This window comes from Amphiprion ocellaris, chromosome 16 (assembly GCF_022539595.1).
Source record: "Amphiprion ocellaris isolate individual 3 ecotype Okinawa chromosome 16, ASM2253959v1, whole genome shotgun sequence".
Lineage (NCBI taxonomy): Eukaryota > Metazoa > Chordata > Actinopteri > Pomacentridae > Amphiprion > Amphiprion ocellaris.
In genome coordinates this window covers 12603290-12628821 of record NC_072781.1, presented here as the reverse complement: position 1 = coordinate 12628821, position 25532 = coordinate 12603290, and the positions used below count along the sequence as shown (strand labels likewise).

Genomic DNA, 25532 nt, shown 5'->3' with positions numbered 1-25532 from the left:
GGACCAGTTTTGCAGCGTTTTTTGTCACTGTTGGCCGAAATCAAAGAGTTGATGCAATCCAAGGGGGAAGACACCTTGCTGCTTGAGGACACTGAGTGGATTCTTGCCCTTGCATTTTTAGCGGACATCACTGGGAAACTGAACCATCTGAACTGTGAGCTACAAGGTAAAGGTAAGACATGATAAGCTCTGCAATGCCAGGCTTCCCACTAACACACATTTACAGACAGAGAAAGAGGTAACATGTTGTCATTCAAAACACCGTGCCATTACACAAAAATGTGAAAAATAATTTGTTGAAAACATGTAATGATTTGTTGTTATCTGTTAAAAATGTTGCAATGCTGGTGAAAAATGCTGGTGATTAGTACTAATGTGATAGGATTCATTTCATAATGTGAAAGAGTTGATTTTTTTCTTACATAACTGATAATTTGTACAAACATGGGACAGAGTTGATGAATTGTTCAAAAATGTTACAAAGGCAGTAGTTTGCACAAATGAAGCATGATTTGATGACAATTAATGATTTCCTAAAAATGCTAGAAGTGACAATTTGCACAGAAATGTAACTGGTGTGATTTTGAACAAAATGCTGCAAATATGCTGATTCATACAAAACTGCCAAGAAAGATATTTACCAAAGTTTCAGAGATGGGATGCCTCTGGCTTTTAAATATTGGAACAGATTTCCATATATGTGTGTGTGTGTGTGTGTGTGTGTGTGTGTGTGTGTGTGTGTGTGTGTGTGTGTGTGTGTGTGTGTGTGTGTGTGTGTGTTTCCTACCGTCATTGTTGTGGAAATCGTTGTTACTAATTATTGTAAGGAATAATTAACATAAATGTGATCAGACAGTCTTTTTACATATTATTTTCAGTATTATTATTATTGTTGTTTAAAGATGATGGCGCAAGTTTGCTCTTGAGGAAGTTTGTATCAAACAAGGTGCCCTTCGTACTACTCAGTACCCTTGAAGTTGCTCTCAGGTTCAAAAAGGTTGGTGACCCCTGGTTTAAACCGTTATACATCTTCATAACATCAGTATCATAGTTCTACCTGATTGAATAAATTAGTCCTTTGGTCTGGAAGCATTCAGTCTCTGTGGATTGAGGCTGAAGTCAGACATGTCTGACAAAATAAGTGGCCTTGACCTGTCTGACTTCAGAGAGCAGACATGAGACCACAGTAAAGGCTTAAATCCAGATTTCTCAGTTACACATGAAGGCATTCCAACCAGAACACAGTTGTATTTCTCACTCCTTAAATTAGCTCCCTGCTCTTTGTGGGCTTTGTGTGAATGAGGATGAGACATTTTTGGCATTCTTGATCGTAACACTCTTGACTGAACAAGTGGCCTAATGTGGCTCACTTTTAGTTAATTTACTTTAGTACGGACCAGGAAAAAAAAACAACAGGATTTGTCAGCAGATGCTTTGATTGTCACTCAGTGTTTGGTCCTTACAGTTCAAATGTCAAGCCAATGACAGGAGCCCACCATCTCTTCTCCTAGACCAATCTATTTAAGTGATATCTCTCTGACCTCCTCCTCCTCATGAGCACTGTATTCGGACTTCATGGACTGGAGTGCTGTGTCACAAAGAGGACAGGGCGACTGTTTGTGAGCTTTGGTAGCATATCTGCTGTCCAGCCACTATTCAAACAATGCCTTATTCACTGACTTTCAGAGGCCATGGCCTGAGGGAGTCAGACAGGGCGGGGTGCAGTGTCGAGGTTTGTCCCTGAAAACAGCAGTATGTCTGTTTTCTCTTTCCTTTTTGGTCAGAATGATGCGTCAGATTTCGAGTGTCTCTTCTGCAAGACTACAGGTGGAAAGTCCATTTGATCATGTGGTTTTTAGCTCTGGCTGTCACTCTCAGATTTTCCAGACAAATCTTAAAGTCACCAACTAACTCAGATGTGACTGTAGCAGTGATTTGGCCTCCAGGAACTATCCAGGAACTATTCTACGTCAGATTTGAAGTGTTAACCAACAACAAAACTGTTAATAGCTAGAAAACTGTGCACAATTAACAGCAGAGTGAATATAGTTCAATAATTTGCCAAAAAAAATTCATTTTCTTGCCAAGAGTTAAATAAGAAGATGAATAGCACAATATGTCTTTATGGCACATCGTGAAGCTACAACCAAGAGACAATTAGCTTAGCTTAGCAAAAGAGTGGAAAAGATGGTAAACACAGCCTGACTTTGCCCAAAATGTGAATAACTCCACCTAATAGCACCTCTGGAGGTCCAAACACCTTTTTGTTCATTGCCTTTATCATGGCAAGCAAACAGTAGATTAAACCGTGACTCACTGTCCAAGGAATAGTATGGCACATAATTCCACAAAACTCTAGCATTAATGTTTTACAGTTGGGTAATTTAAATGAAATCAAGCATGTTAATTAGTTATTTAGCATGTTAAGTTAGCTTAAACACACCGGCAGGCATATTTGTATTATCTTTGAACAAAGCCAAGCTACCTGTTTTCAAGTTTTTATGGTAAGCTATGCTAAATAGCCAGCAAGATAGATGTAAAGAGAGAGTCTGGCTCTCTCACTCAGTACATTTGATGATTTTTTTTTATTAAACTGGCTGTTGCTGTCAAATTTTTCTGAGAAAGCCTACAGCTACTAACTAACTCAGATCTGACAGTAGCAGTGATTTGACTCCAGCTACTTTTCTTCATGTCATGCTGTGAAACCGACAACAAAACTGTTGATAGAGAAAACTGTGTAAAATGAACTGTATAATAAATGTCTAGTGCAACATTTTGCAAATATATGAGAGGATCAATAGCACATACATCACCATAGTACATTATGAAAGCTACAACCAGGAAATGCTTAGCATAAAGAGTTGGGGGGGGGGAAAAGGGGCAAACACAGCTGAGCTCTGCCCAAAATGTGACCAAATCTACCTATTAGCATTTTTAAAGGTACAAACACCTTATTGTTTACTGCCGTTACCATGAGATTGCTTGGCAAACAGTTGACAAAACTGTGACTCGCTGTCCAAGGCATAATCTGGCACATAACTCCATAAAACCTTAGCATTTGTTTTACATTTGAGTAAATGAAGCAAACTAAAGCCTGTTAATTAGCATGTTAAGTTAGCTTTAGATATGCTGTCATGCATATTTTTTATTATTTATTACTAGACAGAGGCAGGCTGGCTGTTTTCTCCCCATTTCAAGTTTTTACGCTAAGTTATGCTAAATGCCTGCAAAATGTAGCATCATATTTAACCTACACTTATCAATGTTCTCATCAACTTCTCAGCAAGAAAGCAAATAAATGTGTTTCCCAAAATGTCAGTCTTTCCGTGTCAATAACAATATCAGCTCTTGGATGTCAGTTGAGGAGGTATTAGGTGAATCATTGATTTCATCATTGTCGTCCCACTGATTTCACCATCTGTCAGCTAAATACAGAAACTCTGGCTTCATCACAGAGCTGAACAATGACCTCTGGTGATAAAGAAACACTGACCCCAAAATGACCGAACACGCATCACGTCAGCAATCACGACAACATGAGTAGATCAGAAATGCGTCGTGATTTCTTTAGAGGACTGCACCATTTAGTGGTTGACCATTTATTTCCAAGTTGACCTATGTAAGTCTATTGCAGACTTGACTTTGCATGTCTGTATAAGAACTATTTTTGCTGTCCAGGTTTCCTCCTATGTATTCAACTTTCGCCTCCTTCATTGAGCTCACACACATCCAACAATAGCTGTTTAGAAACAAACTAAGGATTGACTAACCATTTTCCCCAACAGATTTCTAACAAACTATTGTTTCTTTGGGGTGTTTTGAAAACCCGTCTAAAGTGAATTCAATAAGCCACAAATGATTTGAGCCTAATCCAATACAACTTTCACATTCAATTTTTTTCCTCTCTGCAAATCCTGTTTGATCTGTCCGTGCTCGGTTCCCAGAAAATGTAATACGTGGATTATACCCGTGTGTCCTCAGCAAGACAAATGATGTAGAAGTCTGAAATCACATCTGAAATGTCTTTTCACTGAGGCTGTGTAATGGTTTTCTATGATTTTACCGTGAGTTATCATTTCTCTCAAAGCCATGAGTAAACAAACAAATCTAGTAAAGAAAACTTGCCTGGTTACACGTCACTACACTGAGACTGAGATTTAGTTCATTACTGTTTATTTGAGGAAGAAAGTGCACCATGAAACAAAAACAGTATGAACATTCATTGCTTGGATCAGGTGGGAGAGGTTGCTAATCAGTTTAGCTTTCAGCACATCACTATAATTTCTGAAATCAGAAAATAAGTAGTATTCTATTAGATAAACCTGAAACATAACATGCTCGCGTGTAGGAAACATGAGGGTCGTATAGCAACACCAGAATCCAGCTGCAGAACAAATTAAAGAGGCTGGGGAATTTGGATTTTGTTAACTGAACTTCTGCTGTGGTCTTTGCGGGGTTACCATGCGGGTCTCTAAGGCTGCTTAAAGAGGCTCCTCAGAGAATGCAGTGTAACTCTTCACACGTGCAAAGAAGAAGGGTGTGTACATCCTGTCCAGGTCAAACGCCGTGACAACCGTTTCCCCGGTCAGCCTAAAAACATAATCAATGTCAATTTTCAGACAAAAAGTGGAAACAAGTTTTGCTTTCTATCATTACTGGCACACCTCTGTCTTACTTGTAAGTGATGTGACAGGAGTGGTGGATCCACACCAGCTTATTGGAACTCTGACGCCCCCCAGAGGACAGATGTAGTCCTACATGGAAGCTGTGTTCAGCCTCCTGAGCTGGGTTCCGCCTGCAGAACCGATTCTTTTGAAACTCGGTTGTTTTCTGTCAACAAATAAGACCATTTATAAGTTGAGCGACACCCTGACCAGTCACCTGGAACTGTCATGTCGAATTTAAATTCACACCGCAAAATAAGAACTCTTCTGTTACTCAGTAAAATGTGGTTATGAGATTATTATTTTAAGGAATAGCACAACAACATATATTTGAATTTCAGCTTACAACTGTAATGAAGGCAGGATTTCCTCCATATGCATAAATATTTCAACTGCAAGTCTGATGTGATTTTTTTGCACATTACCCTGAAAAACAATATCATTGCATTTATATTTCAAGTGTATGATGTCAACATTGCAAATTAACACGTTAAATTCACATTTTATATAATTTGCATAAAAGCCCAGAAGAACTCAGGTTAATCTAAAGGAACAGGAAGCAACAAGTGAAGATGTAGCAGAAACATAACAAGCAATATATGCAATTAACCACAGCCAATTTTAAGAATAAATTTTCCGTTGTTTGGTTATGCAATGTCTAAGTATGTAAGTTATATCTTTTGCAAGCCCCATATAAGTGCAATTATGTAACAGATCAATATTTCTTTCTTGAATTATAAGCTACAAATAGAGTCCAACTTCTGCCATGAAAAGAAAAACTAGATACAAAGAAACACTAACAGCAGTGATAAGTCAAAGTATTGAGTTCTTGAGTCACATAAGATAGTAAATCAATATTATAATCAGGCAAGTTGCAGTAAACTTTTAAGAAATGGGTAAATGTTTTAAATCTTTTGTGGAGTTAAACAATGAGAACAAATGCAGACAGAAAAAAAAATGGGTAAATGAGTATTTCCTTTACATTCAATTTACACTTTTATCGCTTTTGTTAAAAAACATCCATCATGTTCTCTTTCAGTAGAGGCTGCAGCTGAAAGAAATGTCAACTGCTATTGTTAGACATCCAAAGGCAAGATCGCATTTGTGGTGATTTGAAGAACGGTACGATGGCCACTTATCTCACCCAACAAATGTCCCCCAATGTTTCCTCACCTCTTCCTTTTTCTTGCAGACAACAGCAAAAACTTTGGTTTGATTGTCTGTCTCCTGTGACAGACGGAAATGACCGAGCAGGACAGAATCCATCCTGTGTAATGAAACAAATTTCAACAATTGCGAAAAGAGCAGGCGCTCAGCGTGTGAAACTACTTTTGATGTTGTAATGTCTGTTCTGGCTGAGCGTATCCCAAACACAGAGTGTGTACCTGGTGTTCCTGGTGCGCAAGCGGGGAACAACGGACAAAGGCTCCTCGGGGGTGGTCAGCATGATGACGTGGCCATTAGGGAAGAACCGGAGATACCTGCGATAGATAACAAGGTCAATACTAAAGCTTGTACAAATCACTATCAAAACAAAAATTAACTTAGATCATTCATTTACCTGTAGTACTCGACATGGTGCCAAGCCCTGTAAAATCCATCCAGTGATTCTTCCCCTTGACGAATGTATGATGTCTTGCTGATATAGACGCCTGCGAAAGGAAAGTGAAACATTTAGTAATATTGTGTAGTAATAATAGATAGTAGAAAATGATTTGCCAGAACATTGGCAGCAGCTTTGGCCAGTATTAACTTGTACAAGCAACATTTAGATCAGTCCATCATTATTTTTGCTGGAAATAATATACCAGTTTTCAAAGTCGCATCTGTGAAATTTAATAAACCAGAAAAGCATTCAGAGAGTACAGTACTTGGCCAAGGCTGCTCAGTTGATGTATCATTTCCGACAGATGAAATCTTTAATAAAAAATTACCTCACGTTGAGCACAGGTGTGTGTTATGCATGTGTACGATATGTACGGGTACCAAATCGCGTCACCTAAATCTAGCAGGCGGCTGGAATTGATGGGACTCAGAAACACCCCACAATTTAATCAATTGTTTCTTGTATGATTTCCGATGGATAAATATCAGTAATTTAAAAAAAAATTTTTTTTTTTTTTTTTAAATTTTATTGTCCCTTATTAATCCCACGACGGGAAATTCAGATTTTCGCATATCTCCCCAACTGGGGGAGTCAGAGCGCAGGGTCAGCCGCCGTACAGCGCACCTGGAGCAGGAAGGGTTAAGGGCCTTGCTCAAGGGCCCAACAGTGGCCACATTGGGGTTTGAACCTCTGACCTTCTGATCAGAAGTCCAGAGACTTAACCGTTGCGCCACCACTGCTGCTTTTCTTGTAGTGCTGCAGGTAAACTTGTATTTAGAAAATCAAAGTCTAACATGACATTTTAGATCACTCTACGTGTTTAAAAGGTTTTGCCTTGGATTTCTATTTGTTACAAATTATTTCTTTTGGCATTTTCATGGGTTGATATGGTGTGTAAATAGAAGACATGAATAAGTGCTGGTCTCATAAACTACGACAAAATGAATTTTTAACTGACAGTTACCATCAAATCTGACACGCGGCCTTTGCAGAAACATCGCCCTCCAGGATTTGAACAGTCCTAGCTTGGTGCAGTTCCGTCCCCACACTCTTAGACAGGCTAAACGCCAAATCTCAGGATCCCTGGAGAGAAATAAAATTGGAACAAAGAATGAAGACTGACTTAATCAAAACCATATGCAGTGAACTGGTTTTTAAATAATATTGTGCAGCAAAAACCTGAGGTCCCCAACTGTGTGATTCCAAATCCCCAATTCTGACAAGGCAAAAACCCGAGCAAAAACATAACAGTTGTCACACATCTGATCTGTTGTGACAGTGGGGCTGACCTTGCACAAATGTAAAACCCACGGCAAACCAAAGACAGCTGCTCCAGGGCTCGCATGTCCAGATCGCTCGACACAACCCAGCGAAATATGTACATCAGGATCTCCCGTGGCAAGGCTGCACTCACATACAACAGGAAACAAATCAGGCATACAGCAGACACATTGATAATTAAATGACTTTAGACACATTTACGATTTTTACCCGAAATGTGCACCTGAGTCATTTCAAGCTCAGGATTGCAGATCTTTGGAAAGGCGCTCTCCAGTGTGAGCTGCTGCTCAAAGTAGGCAAGTAGATCCTCGATCTCACCATCAGCATCACTGTCCTCCATGCTGCAACAATAATGCCATATTATTTACGCAACAGACTTAAACAAGGACTTTGGAAAAGACTGTATTTTCCTGTTGGTGTGGATAAGTCAGTATAGATTTTAATCCAGGTCCGTGATTAAAACCTGGGTGTGATTGTTCAGCTTTGGTATCGGTAAGTGAGCATCTGTTTCTCTACTGCTAGTTTAGTTGATATGGCATACAATCATAGTCATTTCATCCTTATATTATTTATATCTTAAAAGTTTCATAGATGAAACTTTTCATGAGGTGACAAAATCTTTGCTATCTATTATCACTACAAATTTAAAAAACATAAAAAAACACTGCAAGAGGAACTTATTGTTTGCAAAACAGACCAACTTTGTGATCATTTCTGTGTAAAAACGTGTTTTAAGAGAAGATTATTTCAGTGAACATTACACATTTAGGTTTAGTTGACAAGAGAGGAGAGGAAATCCAAAAATAAAAAGCAACTTACTAGTCTCCTCCAACTCGGTCTGCATCAGGAGGACGGTTGTAGTTGACTTTAAATTCAATGTCAGGAACAAGCTGCATAGCCATGCGATAGAACTTGATAGCTGCAAATAAAATCATCAGGTTATGCACAGACAAGGAAATGAAAAACTGTTTTAGTTTGTCACACAGAAATTACAGAACTATATATGTATGGCAAGTAAATATGTTCAGTTAGTACTGAAATAATATGCATGTTTCACTTCATGAAGGCTGATGATTGATACTATAAATACTTGTGTCTTTTTTAAAACACAACATAGTGTAGCAATTTTCTGTTCTGGTAGTTCCAAAGCAATTATTTTGTGTGATTAACTTCACATTTCATTTTGATCACCATGTATTCTGCATACATACCCTCATAGAAAGCTCCATCCTGCTCTTCCTGAACAGCTCTCAAGAATAGCTCTGTAGCCTGAGGGAAGAAGACTTACATCAGTCCTTCAAAAGCACCCACATTTCGATGACAGCACTCTACAATACACAGAAGTGCACCACTTGAAGAAATCACTTCACCACTTACCTTTTCTTCCCGAGCAATGTCTTGAGTCCTCTTTAGACCTTTGGCTCGCAGCATTCGGTCACTTGTACCACTTGCTCCAGAGTTTGGTTTGAGTTCAGACATCCACTGAGCTCTGAACGCATTGAGCTCCACCTGCAACCCAATTAAAACATTAAACAGTTTGTCCCCACTGAAGGTGTGCCTCTTTATCATCAGAATCGCAAAATACCTAAGACTAAGTTTTGATGAAAAATCAACTCCATTTTTTCCCCTTTGTTTTTAATGCAAAAAAAGGACATTCTGAAAATGTTCACATTTAATAAGCTATCTTTTTTACAAAACATTATGAGCAATACGAAATTTCTTAAGAAAAATAAATTCAATTTCAAAACATTATGACTCAGTTTATCATTTACACATTACAACTTACAGATCACAGTTTATCAACAAAAGCACAAAACATTTAGTCACAGGTATCTGGAACTGAATGATATAGTGTTTTACTTTATGATTAAAATGACAAAAGTCAGACAAAACAAGATGAAATATTAGAAAAGTGAAACACAAAATGCCAAAAGCGAGAAAGAAAATGACACAAAATGAGACAAACTACACGAAACAAAACAAAAAGAGACAAAAAAGTTAGAAAGCGACAAAAAAATGGACAAATATTAGACCAAAAATGACAAAAGCGACAAACAAAATGACAAAAAAATAGTATAGCAACACAAGCAAGACAAAAAGGAAACACAAAACGACAAAAACATGAGACAAACGTCAAAAGTCAGACAAAAAAACAAGACCAAATATTATAAAAATGAGATACAAAAGAACAACAAGCAATCTAGTATTTTACTTTATGATCAAAACAACTTGTCATGGTCTAAAAATCATTTTAAATGTATAGTTTCGCAAATTTTAAATTTGCAGTTAATGGCTTCTCTGTCATTTCTACACTTTACAAAGTTGGATTGGACCCTCTGGCGGCCTGATTTTGGCCCACGGGACGCATGTTTGACACCTCTGCTCTATGTAGTTTGGGCTGATGGGTGCAACAGTGGAATAATTTAATGTTCCTGAACATCCAGTCAACTGCCAGTGCTGGAAACACACATGCAATCTGAGGTAATGAGTTTTAAAAATGAGGAATTTACAAGTATTTAGGCAATGATGCATACTACATTCTGTGTAAGGTTCAGACGACATGATATAGTCTCAGCCACAGCATCTCATCTGACACTGTGAAATTCTTATCATGCAAAAATGTGTCTAGTCAGTGACACTTTAATGAGTTTACTGTTTAAATTATGTGCGAGAAGTTAGCTGGATGTTTGGTCCAGAACTCCAGAAACAGTGTTTAGAGAAGTATTTCACTTTTCTTTAACAAGGAACTTCCTGTTTTCACACTTAAAGTTAGAAAAATTATACAGTAAAAGAGCACAAAGACTTGCTGAGCTGAGAGGTAAGTGCACTTGCCTTTAATAAGTCAACAACTTGTAAATCATAAATGAAAGCATGAATTACTTTAGATCCACGGAAGTGTTCTCACCTGGAGGTTTGGGTCATCTGAACTTTCATCTTCATCCTCCATCGTACCACCAAGAACTGTATTTTCTTCAGCCTGTAGAGGAAATCAATAAAGCATTACTTAAGGGTTTATTAACTATTTTTCAAGAGAAAAAAAAATTGGGGGAAGTGAACAGTTTGGTGTTGCAACAATTTGTTGAAAAAATTATTCATATCAATTTTATTTATCACTAAATTGCTCTTGTCCGTCATCATGTAAAAACAAAATATTCACTGGACTTCCCGCTCTTAAAATTGAAAAATTTGCTGCTTCTCTGAGTTTTTTTCCGGCTTGTGAACTGCTGGACGAATAGATCGCCCGGAGTGAAATAAACTTATTGCAGCTTTATCGTTGTATCCGTGTATACAGCAGCCAGTTAGTAACAATATTATTTAGCGCAGCAATGCCAGCTTGTGAAAAGATCATCTGTATCACTCATATATTGCTTTTCCAACCGAGAGAACTTATAAGTAGTTTTATCACAGTTTTGAAAAACATCTTGTGGGTTCTATCAACCAAATATTCTTACGTAACAACAAAAACCCCGTGTTGCAGCATTACCTTGCCTTGCATTTACCCTCAAATGGATGGATCCCTTGCCATAAATCAGTTTGGCCTTCAATGCAACTTCAGAAAACTGCAGCGGATGCAGTAAGGCTTGTGGCTGCCTAATACCAAGCCGTGCACCTGCACAGCAATTTATGTCACCACCTTTCTACATTCATTCATTTGGATGTTGAGATATAGACACAATCTAGAGCAAGGCTGATTTAAAACATATTACGTAAAGGACAAGTGTAAACTTAGCAGTGGAGAACAAGAAGTTACAAAACATGACAGGTTTGTTAACCAAAAAAGCAAAACCAGTAAAACCAGTCATTATTACAAAACATTTTTTAGTTTTTTTTTTTTTTTTTTTTTTTTTTTTTTCTTTTAGAAACATGTTGTAAGAAACTGGGCTGCACAGTGGCGTAGTGGCTAGCACTTTCGCCTTGCAGCAAGAAGGTCCCTGGTTCGCGTCCCGGCTTTCCCGGGATCTTTCTGCATGGAGTTTGCATGTTCTCCCTGTGCATGCGTGGGTTCTCTCCGGGTACTCCGGCTTCCTCCCACAGTCCAAAAATATGCTGAGGTTAATTGATTATTCTAAATTGCCCGTAGGTGTGAATGTGAGAGTGATTGTTTGTCTTTGTATGTAGCCCTGTGACAGACTGGCGACCTGTCTAGGGTGTCCCCTGCCTTCGCCCAAGTCAGCTGGGATAGGCTCCAGCACCCCCCGTGACCCTAGTGAGGATTAAGCGGTGTATAGATAATGGATGGATGGATGGATGTAAGAAACTGGTTCTACAGTGAATTAGGCTCATGATCTTGACACTTTACCAGTCTTTTGATGCAGTATTTACATATTATAGTGTCTGTAAAGTGTTTACACATTGTATAAGACCATTTTGGATACGTAAATTTAAACTAAGCTTTATCTTAAACTTTAAATTATCTGTGTAAACAACCATTTTTAAAGAATGCACTGCCTGTTTTAATGCATTTTGGTTAATATTGCAGATTAAATTAATAATATTTGCAATGCACATTTATTTATCTTAATCTGCCTTGTTTTTGTTGTCTTTTCTACAGTGTAGTTGTGCTTGGACACTTCCTCTTTTGTGCCTGTGATGAATATACATAAACTGTCAGTTAATACTTAACTGACAAACACATCTATGTCAAAAACATGTAATTCTTGCTGCAGGAAATAAAAACTATACATGAAAGTGAGTGGATTATGAAATCAGCTTATCGTGGAAATGGCCTAAAAATGAAACCTGACTTTGGTAAAGTTAATAACTAACATGCTGTAAATACTCAGGTAGCTAACGAGTATAACCGTAAGTAGCTTACCACTATGCTAACGTTACCCCAAACGCACCATAAACAGAATTAATCTGCTATAACCTCATGCATGTATCGCTAATTTAAAGGATTTGTAGCTAAATTCAGTTTACAGCTAAACCACTTAAGGTCTGGTGACTAGTTAGCCTCTGGAGGACACGTCAACAGGCTGAACGACAGGTAACCAGGTGCCGTTAGCCACATTAGCCAGCTAGCTAGCAGCCTGACATGTTTCCCTGCGAACAAGTAGAAGAAGACGGTGCCTCACCATGACACCTTCCAGCAGGTTTCCTTTTTATGTTCACAAGGCGCTCCACTCTACCGTTTACAGTTCACGGTCGGAGAAACGGACGACACAACGGACATATTTACGAGCTCGCAGGAACGCAGCCATTTCGCTGGGTGGCCCGGAGCGTCAGCGACACGGAGAGGCAGCAGGCTGGTGGAGGCGGACGGGGAGGGGAGAGGGGGGCAGAAGCACCTGCCCCTTTGCCCCTTGATGCCCAAAGTGCCCTTTTCTCAAAGTTGTTTTTTTTAAATTTTATTCAATTTTATTTAAAAAAAATGTTTTATTTGTAAGTGTGTATGTGTGTGTAAAAGTATTTGAGGCCCAAAATAATAAATACATTTAAAAAATATATATAATTAATAAGAATTCAGATGTACCCTCGGTCGGTCACATGATCGACGTAGACGTCCCTCACTGTCCTGACGTGCTCAGACGCCCTGTAGCTCAGCGCTAGCGCCGCTAGTCTAGAAACCGGAGACTCGAGGGAGGACATCAACAACTGATGGTCCGGTGAGGACGGTTTGCAGCGGTTGTCGTTTGTGTACGGTGTATTTTTGCAAGATGACTGACGAAGTGAAGTGAGCATCCTGTGTGTGTGTCTGACTCTGCACACACCTGTCATCAGTTATAGCCGCTAGTTAACCACACAGCGTGCTGAGAGGATAAAGTCTGCCAGGCTTCTTTTTGTTTATGTATGTTTCTGTTGTCATGGGCAAAGTGCATCAGAGAGATGTACTATTTTACTGTCAGTGAGTTGCAGTGTGTTTCCTGTGTTTCTAGAGGCAATGAGACATAGGTTATGTTATTTCACTGAAACTATGTAGCCTACATGCATATTCACATAATTTTGGACTATTGCAATATAAATACAATAACAATAATAATTAGAAGAATTTGAATTGTGATTTTCTCAACCTCTCATTTAAAGATACCAGTACTTGTTCATAAAATTTGTATATATAGACAAATTAAATATAATATGCATAAATATAAAATATATTACTTTTATACCTTTGCTGTCTGCGCAAAGTGGCTAGTGAAACTGAATAAAATCACAAATGCATTTAAATACATGATTTCTGTATCATTTAGTTTTTTTGGTTTTTTTAGTTTACTTTATTATTAGCACTACAAATAATAAAGGGCAGATTATGAATCAGCACCATGGAGCAAATCCGTGGCTATACAGTATATGTCTTGAAAAGGTATGAAATTTAAAAACAATGGTGACCACATCGGGGTTTAATCTTCTGATCAGCAGTCCAGAAACTTAACCATTACACCACTGTTTCCATGTTACTTTCTCAATGAATATGGGTTGCTACAATTCAGCCAGTTATATTGTAAGGTATGTTTCAAATTTGTGCTCCATGTGCCCAAATTTAACTTTGAGCACCTGCCCATCCAAAGGTCTCTGCACGGCCCTGATAGATAGATAGATAGATAGATAGATAGATAGATAGAGATAGATAGATAGATAGAGATAGATAGATAGATAGATAGATAGATAGATAGATAGATAGATAGATAGATAGATAGATAGATAGATAGATAGAGATAGATAGATAGATAGATAGATAGATAGATAGATAGATAGACTTTTAATCAGACAGAATAAAGGGCAACAACTATGTGGGTCATTCAAACAGCTTTCTTTGCAATCACAGGCTCTGAAAAGAAAGGTTATTTCACATGCATTAATCAAAAAACTTCCCTCTCATGCACTACGTCTGGCATTGCTGCTGCTTTACAGCACTATAAGTTATGGTTGTCTAATGTAGTTCCAGTGAAAAATTAATTTCTATAAATGAAATAAAAGACCATCCACAAATACAACATTGTATTACGATATCTTTATTTAAAAATATCAGATTTACCAAAGCATTAATAATAAAGTACCTTTGGAGGTAACTGCAAGAATTTTTTTTGACAATGCAATGTAGCAAAGACGACATCAACTGAATAACTTCTTACTAAACATTTTTAAAAAGCATTTATCTGCATTCATTATTTCTTGTTTTATGTAAACATTCTAAGAAGTTGAAATTGACAGGGTTGTAAATAGTGCTGTTCTTGCACAATATTTGCCACTTAATTGCCCTTAGGATACTGTCATTAAGCTTACTAGTTTCACATAACAGGCAGATGTTGCAGCTAATGAAGTTGTAATTCACATAAACAAGGAAACATTTTCATCATAACTTTAATGTTAACAGTCCAAAATGAAAAGGTCATATACACCTTTCCTATTGGGTTAACCCCCATGTCGTCCTGCGTGTCAAAATTGACCTGTTTTAAAGTTTGAAAATGTGGGGGGAAAAGTATATTTTCACAGTGAAACTTCTGATGTCCACATTTTCAGCATTTTTGGGAAATCTTTGAACATCTTTTCATGGAAAAAAGAAATGTTAAAAATGTTTCTTTAGAACATTCAAAAAAAATTTTTTTTGTGAATGTTTTTAAAGAAACTATTTGAAGTTTGACTGATATATATGTAATCACTTTAGATATTTTTAGGATTTTTTTGGAAGATTTTCACTCCTTTGTTGAAAATATTTACAAGAATTTTCTTGCCAAATTTGGGGGATTTTTTATTTATTTATTTTTTTTAAATAAAATTTTTAAGGGAAACTTTTAAGGAATTATTGGAATTTTCTTCCTGAAGGTTTTGGAAATTTACAGAAATTTGGGGAATTTTTTTTGCTGAATTTTTTGATTTTTTTCAGACAAGGAAATAATATTTTTTGGTGCCCATAAATGAAGACAACAGGAGGGTTAAAGAGCCAATAAAAACATGAAAAATAATTAGTAAAAGCGAGAGGTCGGTAGCAGCTTTAACTTTTTCTGGATCCGCCTCTGCCTGTATGGAGCAGCAAAGCCTGGTCCATCTTTATCCATTGCATCCAGCAGCTGAGGAGCTGATCCCCTGTTACACACCTGAGGAAACACCATGTCACATTCAAGCTTTTCTTTATGCTGGTGATGTTAATGCACACAGGTGGATTCGATTTCTTTTAACTTTGAAGTTAGTTTATGATTGATGTGATTTTTTTATTCTATCATATTTTCAAAATCAGTGTATTGTAAAACACAGCCATCATTCTACCACAAACTTCCACGATAAGTTTAATCTGCAGTAGAAGTGCTAAACATGACAATTCCTCTACTATTGGGAAATTAGACACACCTTCAAGCCACCCTCTAATACTGGGTGCATTGTCATTGACATCTTCAAGCTGAATCACCAGAGTAGCAGTTCCTGTGGCTGGGACTTCATCTGGTGAGATGAGAGGAGAGCAAAACATAATGAATTATGGACAAGCTTTCATCATCCTAGCGAGATAAAATGTATTTTTAGCTTTAAAGCAGTTATCAAACCCTAAAATGTCAAAGTTGATATTTTTGCAGAAAGCCCTTCCCAAGCAGGCTGAAGGCAGAGTTCTTTAAATCTCGACTGTTTGAGATCATGCAATAGAAACATTCAACTGTTCATTTTTACATTTGGTTGAACCCACTCCATATGATGCTTATAAGAATGGGTTCTTATAAAACAAACATCATTAAAGTTTTAATCTCATGTTTCATTTCCGGTTTAAAAGCAGCTGGACAACACAGCGTCAGCTTTGCCTCCTACTTACCGTCATCATATGCACCAATGAGTGCTGTGTATTTGTTGTCCTTAACAAAGTGGGACTCTCTGTCCATGAGGCCATTCACTGTAATCAGGCCAGTCTCGTTGGCCACGTTCAGCCAGCCCGCAGGGTCACTAATTATTTTATACCTGGACAGCAGCAAGACAGTCACAGAAAAATGTAAACTCTATGCAAACATATTTGATTAAATGCAGATTCATGTCTCATGGTGGAACATGGGGGCAATTTAAGCCATAGACATGTAGTAAAAAGAACCATTAAGCAAAGAAAACTCAAGTTTAATTGTACCAATACAATAAAAAACTTCCAAGCAGTGAATTGATACTGACTAAAGATTCTTTTTTATTGTATACTTAATTACTTAGAGCATCTTTTCAACAACACGGCTGCTCGGCTGATGCTGAAAAATAAGTTCTGCAACGTGCTGAAAATGAGTCTAAAATAACAGGTTGGCTTAGGAGTTTTAGACATAACTGACCTCTTTCCTGCACTTCTGAAGTTAGAGAATTGAAATTTCTTTTATCAGATTCTGTCTAGCTATGTTCAAAGTGACAATGTGTGTCTTTACGCATACAACTGGAATTTATAGGATTTTAAAATGCTGTATCACGTCTGGAAAAAAAAAATCCTTGTTCATTTGATCACTACCACTGATACCACATACACTAAATAGGCTTATAAATACAACACTCTTAAATAGTGATTTACACTAATACCTTACTGCCACATCTAAAAAATGTGCTGCAATGTCTTGTGGGATTGCACATGTTTAGAAAATTAATAATCATTTAAAAAAAATATCCGTTTTACAAATGTTTTTGAAGCAGGAAATGCTTTCACATGTTTGTCAGGCATCAAAGATACAAGAAAATCTTCACATAGTTGTCATATTAAAGATACAGACATGTTATTGCTCTTCCTAAAAAAAATTACTATTTTTTTGCTTTGGACAGAACTCTCATTGCAAAACAATAATACTTTAAATACAGTTACTGAAGAAAAGCAGAGGTCAACAGTGTGACACAAGATGTGCAGTTACTAAAAGTTTGGTACGTTTGCCTGTCAGACATTACTGATTTTGAAGTAGGGCAGGTCAGGAAAGAAGTAAATTATCTCATAGAGGGGAGTAGATACAGGTCTTTGGACATTTGTTTTAAGGTGCAAACTTTTGAGAATAAATAACATAGCATCATCAATATTAGGGATGCATCGATCCACATTTATCACTTCCGATCCGATCCTGATGCCTGATTCTGGATGTCTGCCGATACCGTTACTAATCTGATACCAGAGCTCTGTTTGCTTTAATAATATTATCATCATCATTATTGTTGATTATATATGAGGCTATAATAAACTCTTCTCCACAGGCAAGTATGATGTGTACGAGTGTATGCATGTATGTCCCAAAAGACAACTTGAGGTAAGTATAAGGTCAGAAAAAATTCAGAAAACAAAAAACCCTGTTAACAGGAAAAATTCCATCCTGAAAACAAATATGCAACTGTAAGGGTTTCAAATTGACTGTCAATATTTACTAATTCCAAGACAGATACACACAAAGAGTAAACTTCTCTAACACTACATCTCTCCAAATAAAACACAAAGGGCTTCTTCATCTGATCAGCACAAATTAAGTATACTGGCTCTTGTAGCATCAACAAATCAAGGTTTTCAAATATCAAATATATGAAATAAAAGAAAAATGCAATCAGTGTAAACATCTTACACACACACACACTATAAATAAAATAGTTTGCATCTGAACAGCGCAAATCAAGTACAGTAGGCTCATGGATCAGAAATCTCTGCAGGTTGGATCTGAAATTTCCGATCCGTGAATTACGTTAGTATCAGAACCCGATACCAATACTGGATTGAATCTGTTCCCATCCCTAAGTGGCAGGATAAATATTTGGAAAGGGAAAGAGTGTGTATAAAACTAGGAGAGAGGAGGTTTACCATATATTTATCTTGTCTCTCTCTGTCAAGTGGTTGTGTGAGATATAGAATTCCAGTTGTTCTGTCCATAGTAAAAAGACCAGCTGGAGGTTGATCAGCTCCTGGACCAGTGATGCTGTAAAAGATCTTCTTTATTTTATCTTCGTTGGAGCGGATCTGGGCAAAACACAGCAGGAGTGAGAGTTACAATTTTTCCAACTTCAACAACTTCAAAATCAACTTTGTTGTTCCAAGAAACAAGCTCAAGGTTACAGGGCTAGTGAATAACTAACTTCTGTGCACTGCAACACAACAAAATCCAAAGCTACTGTTGAACATACTACAAGTAGCAATAAAAATAATAAAACAAATAAAAATTACCAATCACAGCACAGTTACTGTGGTAGAAATGAACATCTAGATATCCTTTGCTATAACAAATAGTAAAAAATGAAGTTCACTATCACATTCTCAGTAACAGGGACTTTAGTTCCTCTTACCTGAGACACTTTGAGGGGATAGGGTCCTCTGTCATTCTCAACAACAGAGAGGTCAGGAATAACCCACTCTCTCTTCCTCCGCCTCAGCCCTTCACCAGACTTGGGGAAATGCAGAATGGACTCCTGTGGATCTGTTGCACTCTGGGAAAACATGCAGATATTTTGCCAGTGAGGGGCTGAAAGCAGACCACTCCACTCCTAGAATGGAACAAACTAGAATGAAAAGCACTAATCTTATAGCATGCATCAGCATTAGCTGAACATTGGTTTACCCTATCTCCTAACCCATTTGAGCCAGGAGAAGCTCCTCCCTGCACCCGAACAGAAACAAATATGTTGACAATGACTCTATTAGACAATAAAGTACAGAACATTTGTTTGGATGACACCTATTTGAAAGGTTCTGTAACAGTCCTAAACCCAGTGAGATGGGAGCTTGTCAGAGCACGTCTGGTGGCCGGGCCTTGGGGTCCCGTGCAGCTCGGTCTGGCACAGCCTGAAGAAGTAACATGGGCCACCGCCCAGTAGGCGGGAGAAAATGGATGGATGGATGGATGGATGGATGGATAATTATTAGCTTATGTACTTCAACAGATTCCAACAGAGTCATGCAAGGCAAAAGACACTTGCACAGAAAATGAACTGCAGCCTTCATATCATCTTGCTGTAATAGAGAAGGTGCTTAAAAAGTTCATGTGTGCTGTAAAGTAAACAATGAAGTACTGCTGTTACCTTACATTACAAATACTGAAATTATGCATTTTAATATTCGATTTTGCGTGTTGCATATAACCTAATATGGCTGCAGTGATAAAGCAACGAAAACCAATAAAATAAAACCAGTCTCTTTTCATGCACAGCCACAGGGGGGCAGTGTGTGTTAAAGTAAAGCAGCCTTTGCATGCAGGCCTTTCTCACAGACTGCCTCTGGTCTTGAATGTTCAAAGCCCTTGTTAAACAATATGGTGCATGTTGGACCAGCAATTGTAATTTTTTGGAGAAAAAAAATATTTAGAGAACAAATGACTTTGTCAGTTTAGTTCATCAACTACCTCTGTGTCATTAACGTGGTTTTGCCCATGGTGGTGCTCAACATTCTGGTGGTGGTGCCCGTGGTGGTGCCCATCATGCACTACCCTGACAGGAACAGTCATTTTGCGACCTTGTGAGTCCCAAGAGGATATGTTGAAATCTTGTTGTCCTTTATGAAGAACAACCTGTCTGTTTACCTGGAGGGGAAAAAACACTCATAAACCAAAATCACATTCTGGAAAACAGTCCTGCATTTAATGTCAAACAACTTCAAACTGTGGCAAACTGAACCGCTGCAACAATTATGACATTCTTTGCCAACTTGTGAAGGGTACAATGACAAAAGGAATCATCAGTAAATGATGGTCAGTAGTGACGATGGCTGTTGTTGCTGCTAAATCTACAGTATTTCAAGAAATGTAGGTTAATCTGTGTTACATTTAACTAAAAACTCGTGAAAAAGTACTCGGCTACAGTTAAGACAGATATTTTCAGTGCAGCAGATATCAGGCAAACATGATCTAAATTTTCACCTTGTGTTTTCTTTCCACTCTACACTTAAAAGTTTACTATGTTATATTTCAACCTGGTTTCAATGGTGGCAAATTGTAAGTCAACAATATTACAACTTTCATAGTTCTGTTAAAAAAAATTAAAAAATCTCTCCACCCCTTCCATTGCTTTCTTATTTCTATTACCTCAGCACAGTTACCCCAAGACCCTGACAAAACTCACGTAGGTGTAAAATGGGATACTTTTGGAGGTGACCATTATAAACTGCAATGTTGTACTCAAATACGATAAACTCACTAACCGTTAATATGCCGTCCGTCTGAACCTTGAAGCGGCTGTCATCACTGCTGAAAGGAAATCTTGTGTCATCTGTGCAGTCAGTGACGCCCACTAGAAAAAGACAGAATAACTAGTTATCCATTACAAATGTGGCCAATTCAGTTAAATTTCAGCTCAATTCAAATTTGTTTATGGTATCAAAATGGAACGTATGTCATCTTAATGCACTGTATATTGTGAGGTTAGGACAACATTACATAAGAAACTGCAAACGTCAAAGTGAAACATCTTGATATTAATATGCAGCAGAACCCATCAATTTCCCAGTAAGCAGCATGTGGTGATAGTGGGAGTAAACATAGGGTAAGACTTTTCAACACACAGAAAAATAACTAGCAGATATTTGTGACTGACTTTGTTGTGTATGCACTAAAGTGTAACTACATCCATAACAACAACACAGGGCTCCAGACAAAACTTTTTCACCAGGAGCACTGGTGCGACCCACTTTCTCAGCTGGTTGTGTCTCCAATTTAGAGGTCAGATTTACTGACTTTGAAACAAAGATCTGCCTATATGACAGATTGAAACTTTATGTTGGACTTCAGATTGTTAGTGACCCTGCCTAAACATTCAGCTTTTGTGATTAACTGAAGTGTTCACCTAAGACTGTAAGCACTGAAAATAATCTGACGTTTGAATATATCACCTTTTTTTCAGTTTTATCAGACTCATATAAGATCTGAGAAAACAACTTCATTTCTCATCATTGACTTCAATGAAACCATCAAAATCTGAAATCACCACATGCTAGTATGACATTTAAACAAGAGTGTTTTTTGTTCAGATTAAAGGTAATGTGTTGAACATTGTTCAGTGTAATGTGACATGAACTCATGACAGTGCTGAAGTTCCTCTGTTAGAAAAGACGTTGCACAGTGCTCACAATGCCATATGGGGGAATGAACAGCCTTGGCAGAGTATTGCGCTCTCAGAGTGCTTTTCTAGTTTTGGGAATACTTTCACTGAACATAATTGATTTTAAAAAAGAACATTGAAGTCCAATTCCCCCTGCCAAATATTTTCCTAAAACCTCTTTAGAAATGTTACTCGCTGTTCTCTCCTTCTTCATCAACCATCACGTTAGCCAACCAGTCGCCTTCAAACGGACAACAGTTAATCTGATGGTAGCTGACAGCCAGCCGGGGCTTCATCTGATTGGTCAAATGTTTGCATGCTGAGCATTAATGTATAGCATGTGCACATAAAATTATTTTTCTTAATTTTGGCATTTCAGTTAGTTGCTATGAAGTCAGTGACTGTCAACGCAAGAAAAAAAACATTCATTTTGCCCCTTTCTGTCATCAGCTGAGTTTAAAACTGTATCTGTATTTTAAAATCAAATCCAAGACATTACCAGTTCTCTCATTCAATTTTAAATATCATCCAGGACTTAACTATCCAACAACTGGTGAAAAGTGTCCCAGCATTACTTTTTATCTGAATAGTGTCATAAGGAATGAGTTCACCTCATCAAACTGACGTTGCAACTGCACTCCAAGCAGTACACAGGATAGGATGCACAACTTGTGAGTTGAATCCATTCGTCCATGCAATACAGATTGAGGGTTTACTTTGTAATTTTTTTTTTTAAAAAAAGGATCTGGGATAAAAGCACAATTGCAAGGTTAGGTGCTTAGCTCAGGCTGTGATTTTAAAAGCAGTAAAACTCATTTAACTTCCCATTGAAATCCAGGCCGTACACACCCAGGGATGTCTGACTGATGACTGAGCCAGAACTACATGCAGTAATGACAATTTCCATGTCAGGTTCCATGTCCACAAGGAACAATGCACTCAGTGTCAGTGCTTTAAACAGCCATTTATACAAACATTATATCTTAGCAGAAAGTTGTGCTCCTCTGAATTTATTCATGGAAACGTCCGGGTCCAGTGTGAGAAATTGTTTTTTGAGAATGTGAGATAACAGAGCTAACAATAACACAACAATTACTTCCAATACTAAACTAAAGTTAGTCCCATGGGGTTAGAAAATAATAGCACCACTCTTCAAATGATACCGTCATAAGTGGCTTAGTTGGTGCAGTGCCAAGTTTCTCTCCATGTAATTAGACACAGAGAAGTCATGATCGAGGAAAAGATGGGTTAAAGACCTTAAAGATGCAATCAGTGACATAAACTGCTAGCAACTTGCATGATAAGGCATCAAGCTGGCTCCGTTGGTGACAGAAAACACTACTTGTTGGGATTTCTTAATTATAATCAATGTATTATTAATATAACCTTTAATTGTGTAAATGTCTGATAAATTGTATTATTTTTCTCCTGCACAGTATTGTTTATGTATTAAGAAGACATTGTAGTCCTGCAGTGCCACCTTGTAGTCTGTTCCGCTTTTTTTTTTTTTTTTTGTTAATGGCGCGTTTCTTCTTCTTCTGCGGTTTTTGTGACGCCGAACTTCCTGTTTCTTTGTCTAAACAACGTTGTGCTCACGCATCGTCGGAGAAAAGGTAAAAGCTGTCTAAAAACAGTAGTTATACATCACATTTATCTGTTTGAATTGTATTAATGAAAGGTTTACATTGTGATTTACCTCATTATCCTGTATTCGTAGCTCTGAACAGCGACGTGTGTGTGTATATCGAGCTGGAGAGCATGCTAGCTGATGGCTAACACTTAAATTAGCGCCCTTGGAACGGCGGAATGAGGTATGAAAATGTTAAATATGCATTATTATCAGATGAGTTGCGTTTATTTGTATTGGATGTGAACATGATTTATATGTGAATTGTTTGTGATACTACAGTGAGGCATTTTGTATTCTGTTTAATTCTGTAGTTTTCACGGTGCTTATGGTACACGGTGCTGGTCGAGAGTGAAAATAATTCAACACCCGTTTGAATCTCTCTGCGTCTTGCTGAGTGAATCCAAGGGGCCGTTACAATTTGTACTGATGTAAGTAGATCCAACTAAACCAAATGACTCACCTGGGTTTGCAATTGAGTTATTAAAATCTTTGAGGCAACAAGGAGTTGGGTTATTTCAGTGGTCAGTATTATTGATGACACACCAACCGCAGGACAGTCAACTTTATGTCTGACATGTTGGAAAACTATAAAGTGTGTTTCCATATTACTCCTCTGTAGTTTAATGTAGATTGCAGGTCAATCTCTTAAAAGCTATATGCTTATACTAGACAATAAACAAATTTAATTGGATTAAAGTTTTATACAATTTTTCTCTAGCGCTAAGCCACATACACGCAAACACATTGTTGATGGTAAACCTGCCACAACGCAGCACCAAAGAGCTTATCAGGAAAAAGCACACATTATCGTGATGTTTACACAGACTCTGTGTCACCAGGATCAGCAGAGGAGTCAAAGTATCTCTCGGTAGACTGTCGGTCAGTGCTTCTGGATGAGGTGAAGCCCCCACCTCTTACACAATGCATGCTGGGAAAAGCTTCACTCTCAACAACCCTGCACAAGATGACTGCCACTGTAGAGCAGCTTTTTTCAAAGTCTGAGTGTTTCTGTTCGGTCCTGCTCCACGGAAATAAGCAACCCCCTCCCAGGTACAAACTACAAAGATACTTCACATTGTATTTTGTCAGTTCAATTCAATTCAGCCTTTTTCATCACAAAGGAATTTCTTTTAAATTCCTATTTACAATATATAGTCTTAAAGCTATACAGCTATGCACAACTATACAGTGTTTAACTGATGAACATACATGGGAAAACTGGAGAAAAAGAGAGACCAGAGGAAACTAACATTACGTGACCAAAAAAAAGGACAAAAAAAACAATCCAGTGAAAATATACAAAATGCATAACTCCTTCCAGTCAACTGACACAAAAATACCAAGTGCTGCTTTTCTTTGAGTATTTGACACCCTTTTAGAATCAAAGCCTGCAAAACAGACTTGGGCACATTGTTTTTGCCTGTAGGTAAGAGTATTACATGAGGTGCAGAGTGAGTGCAAGCTGAGACCTGAGGTTGTTTGGGTTTCATGTGAGAACAATGCTAAACAGCTAATCTGAAGATGGCCATCTGAATCAGAGGAGCACTTTACAAAAGCTGACAAGTTTTATCTATGGCTCTAACAGGTCCAGATGCTTTGTACAAATTAAAAATCTTTCATTGAAAATTATACTTAACATTACAAATTACCACCACAGGTTCATCGGGACGGTGTGCATGAGGCAACAACCCGGTGGACAGTTTGTTAGATTGCTCTTACCTTTACCCAGTCTCGTGCCTGACCTCAGGTACTTTAGGTCACTTTGAAAATCAACATATCCGACTCAAATCAAGGTACACATGATGTCTCCTCAGCAGTCAATGGAGCTGAGGCCTAAGAGAGCAGAAACAGCAATTTACACGCCTAATGATTAGTTCATCATCAATATACAGAAAACTAAATCAACCAGTCTTGTTTTACTGTTGACATGCAAGCTCATGTTGGCATGTTAGAAATTGTGACAGGTACTATTTTGTGACACTCACAAGACAAAACCAATATTCCAATAATCCAGAAGATATCGGCACAATAACTGACACTGAAAACAATTTTAAGTTGCAGCCCTAATTTGAATGAATGACAGTGAAAAAGGTGTAATTGGTATGCTGAGGGGCAACTTTTAAGTTTGGTTTTAGTTCTGTTCTTGCTAATCTCTTAGTTTGATGAAAAGAAATCTCTAAATAAATAAATCTTTTTATAATCACATTTTAAAAGATGGAATAATGAATGACGACGTTATCCTGAGAGAACAAGGAGGAAAATGCTCTCACTATTATCCAAACTGTGTTCTGTCTAATGAACACATTAGTTTAAGGTACACGGTGAGAATAAAGGAAAACCTTTCGTGAAGTAAAGTTCTCCAGACAGGAGGAAATCTCACCTGAAAAACGATTATTAGAATGCTCAAAACCACAAACTG

General features: G+C 37.7%; 2 protein-coding genes and 2 long non-coding RNA genes across 4 annotated transcripts; 1 reads left to right on the top strand and 3 right to left on the bottom strand.

The window, feature by feature from the left end:
• Positions 1–4156: 4156 nt before the first annotated feature.
• fbxo9 (F-box protein 9) lies at positions 4157–12798 on the bottom strand. The gene is made up of 13 exons (XM_055018815.1): positions 12627–12798; positions 10457–10528; positions 8929–9060; positions 8763–8820; positions 8371–8470; positions 7762–7892; positions 7560–7674; positions 7235–7353; positions 6226–6316; positions 6050–6145; positions 5838–5931; positions 4676–4830; positions 4157–4590 (listed from the first exon to the last, which is right to left on the bottom strand). Exons 1-13 carry the CDS (start codon positions 12627–12629, stop codon positions 4482–4484), a joined length of 1275 nt encoding a protein of 424 aa, XP_054874790.1. The 5' UTR covers positions 12630–12798; the 3' UTR covers positions 4157–4481.
• A 1687-nt stretch (positions 12799–14485) lies between these two features.
• LOC129350858 (uncharacterized) lies at positions 14486–16268 on the bottom strand. Its single transcript, XR_008604415.1, has 2 exons — positions 15835–16268; positions 14486–15584 (listed from the first exon to the last, which is right to left on the bottom strand). It is a non-coding gene; the product is annotated as an uncharacterized LOC129350858 (long non-coding RNA).
• Positions 16269–16444: 176 nt separating this feature from the next.
• LOC111566483 (cadherin-1-like) lies at positions 16445–24887 on the bottom strand. The gene is made up of 5 exons (XM_055018821.1): positions 24833–24887; positions 20588–20676; positions 19794–19970; positions 18742–18882; positions 16445–18418 (listed from the first exon to the last, which is right to left on the bottom strand). The coding sequence occupies exons 3-5, from the start codon at positions 19893–19895 to the stop codon at positions 18143–18145; spliced, it is 519 nt and encodes a 172-aa protein (XP_054874796.1). The 5' UTR covers positions 19896–19970; positions 20588–20676; positions 24833–24887; the 3' UTR covers positions 16445–18142.
• LOC129350859 (uncharacterized) lies at positions 23054–23542 on the top strand. The gene is made up of 3 exons (XR_008604416.1): positions 23054–23096; positions 23201–23294; positions 23425–23542. It is a non-coding gene; the product is annotated as an uncharacterized LOC129350859 (long non-coding RNA).
• Positions 24888–25532: the final 645 nt, after the last annotated feature.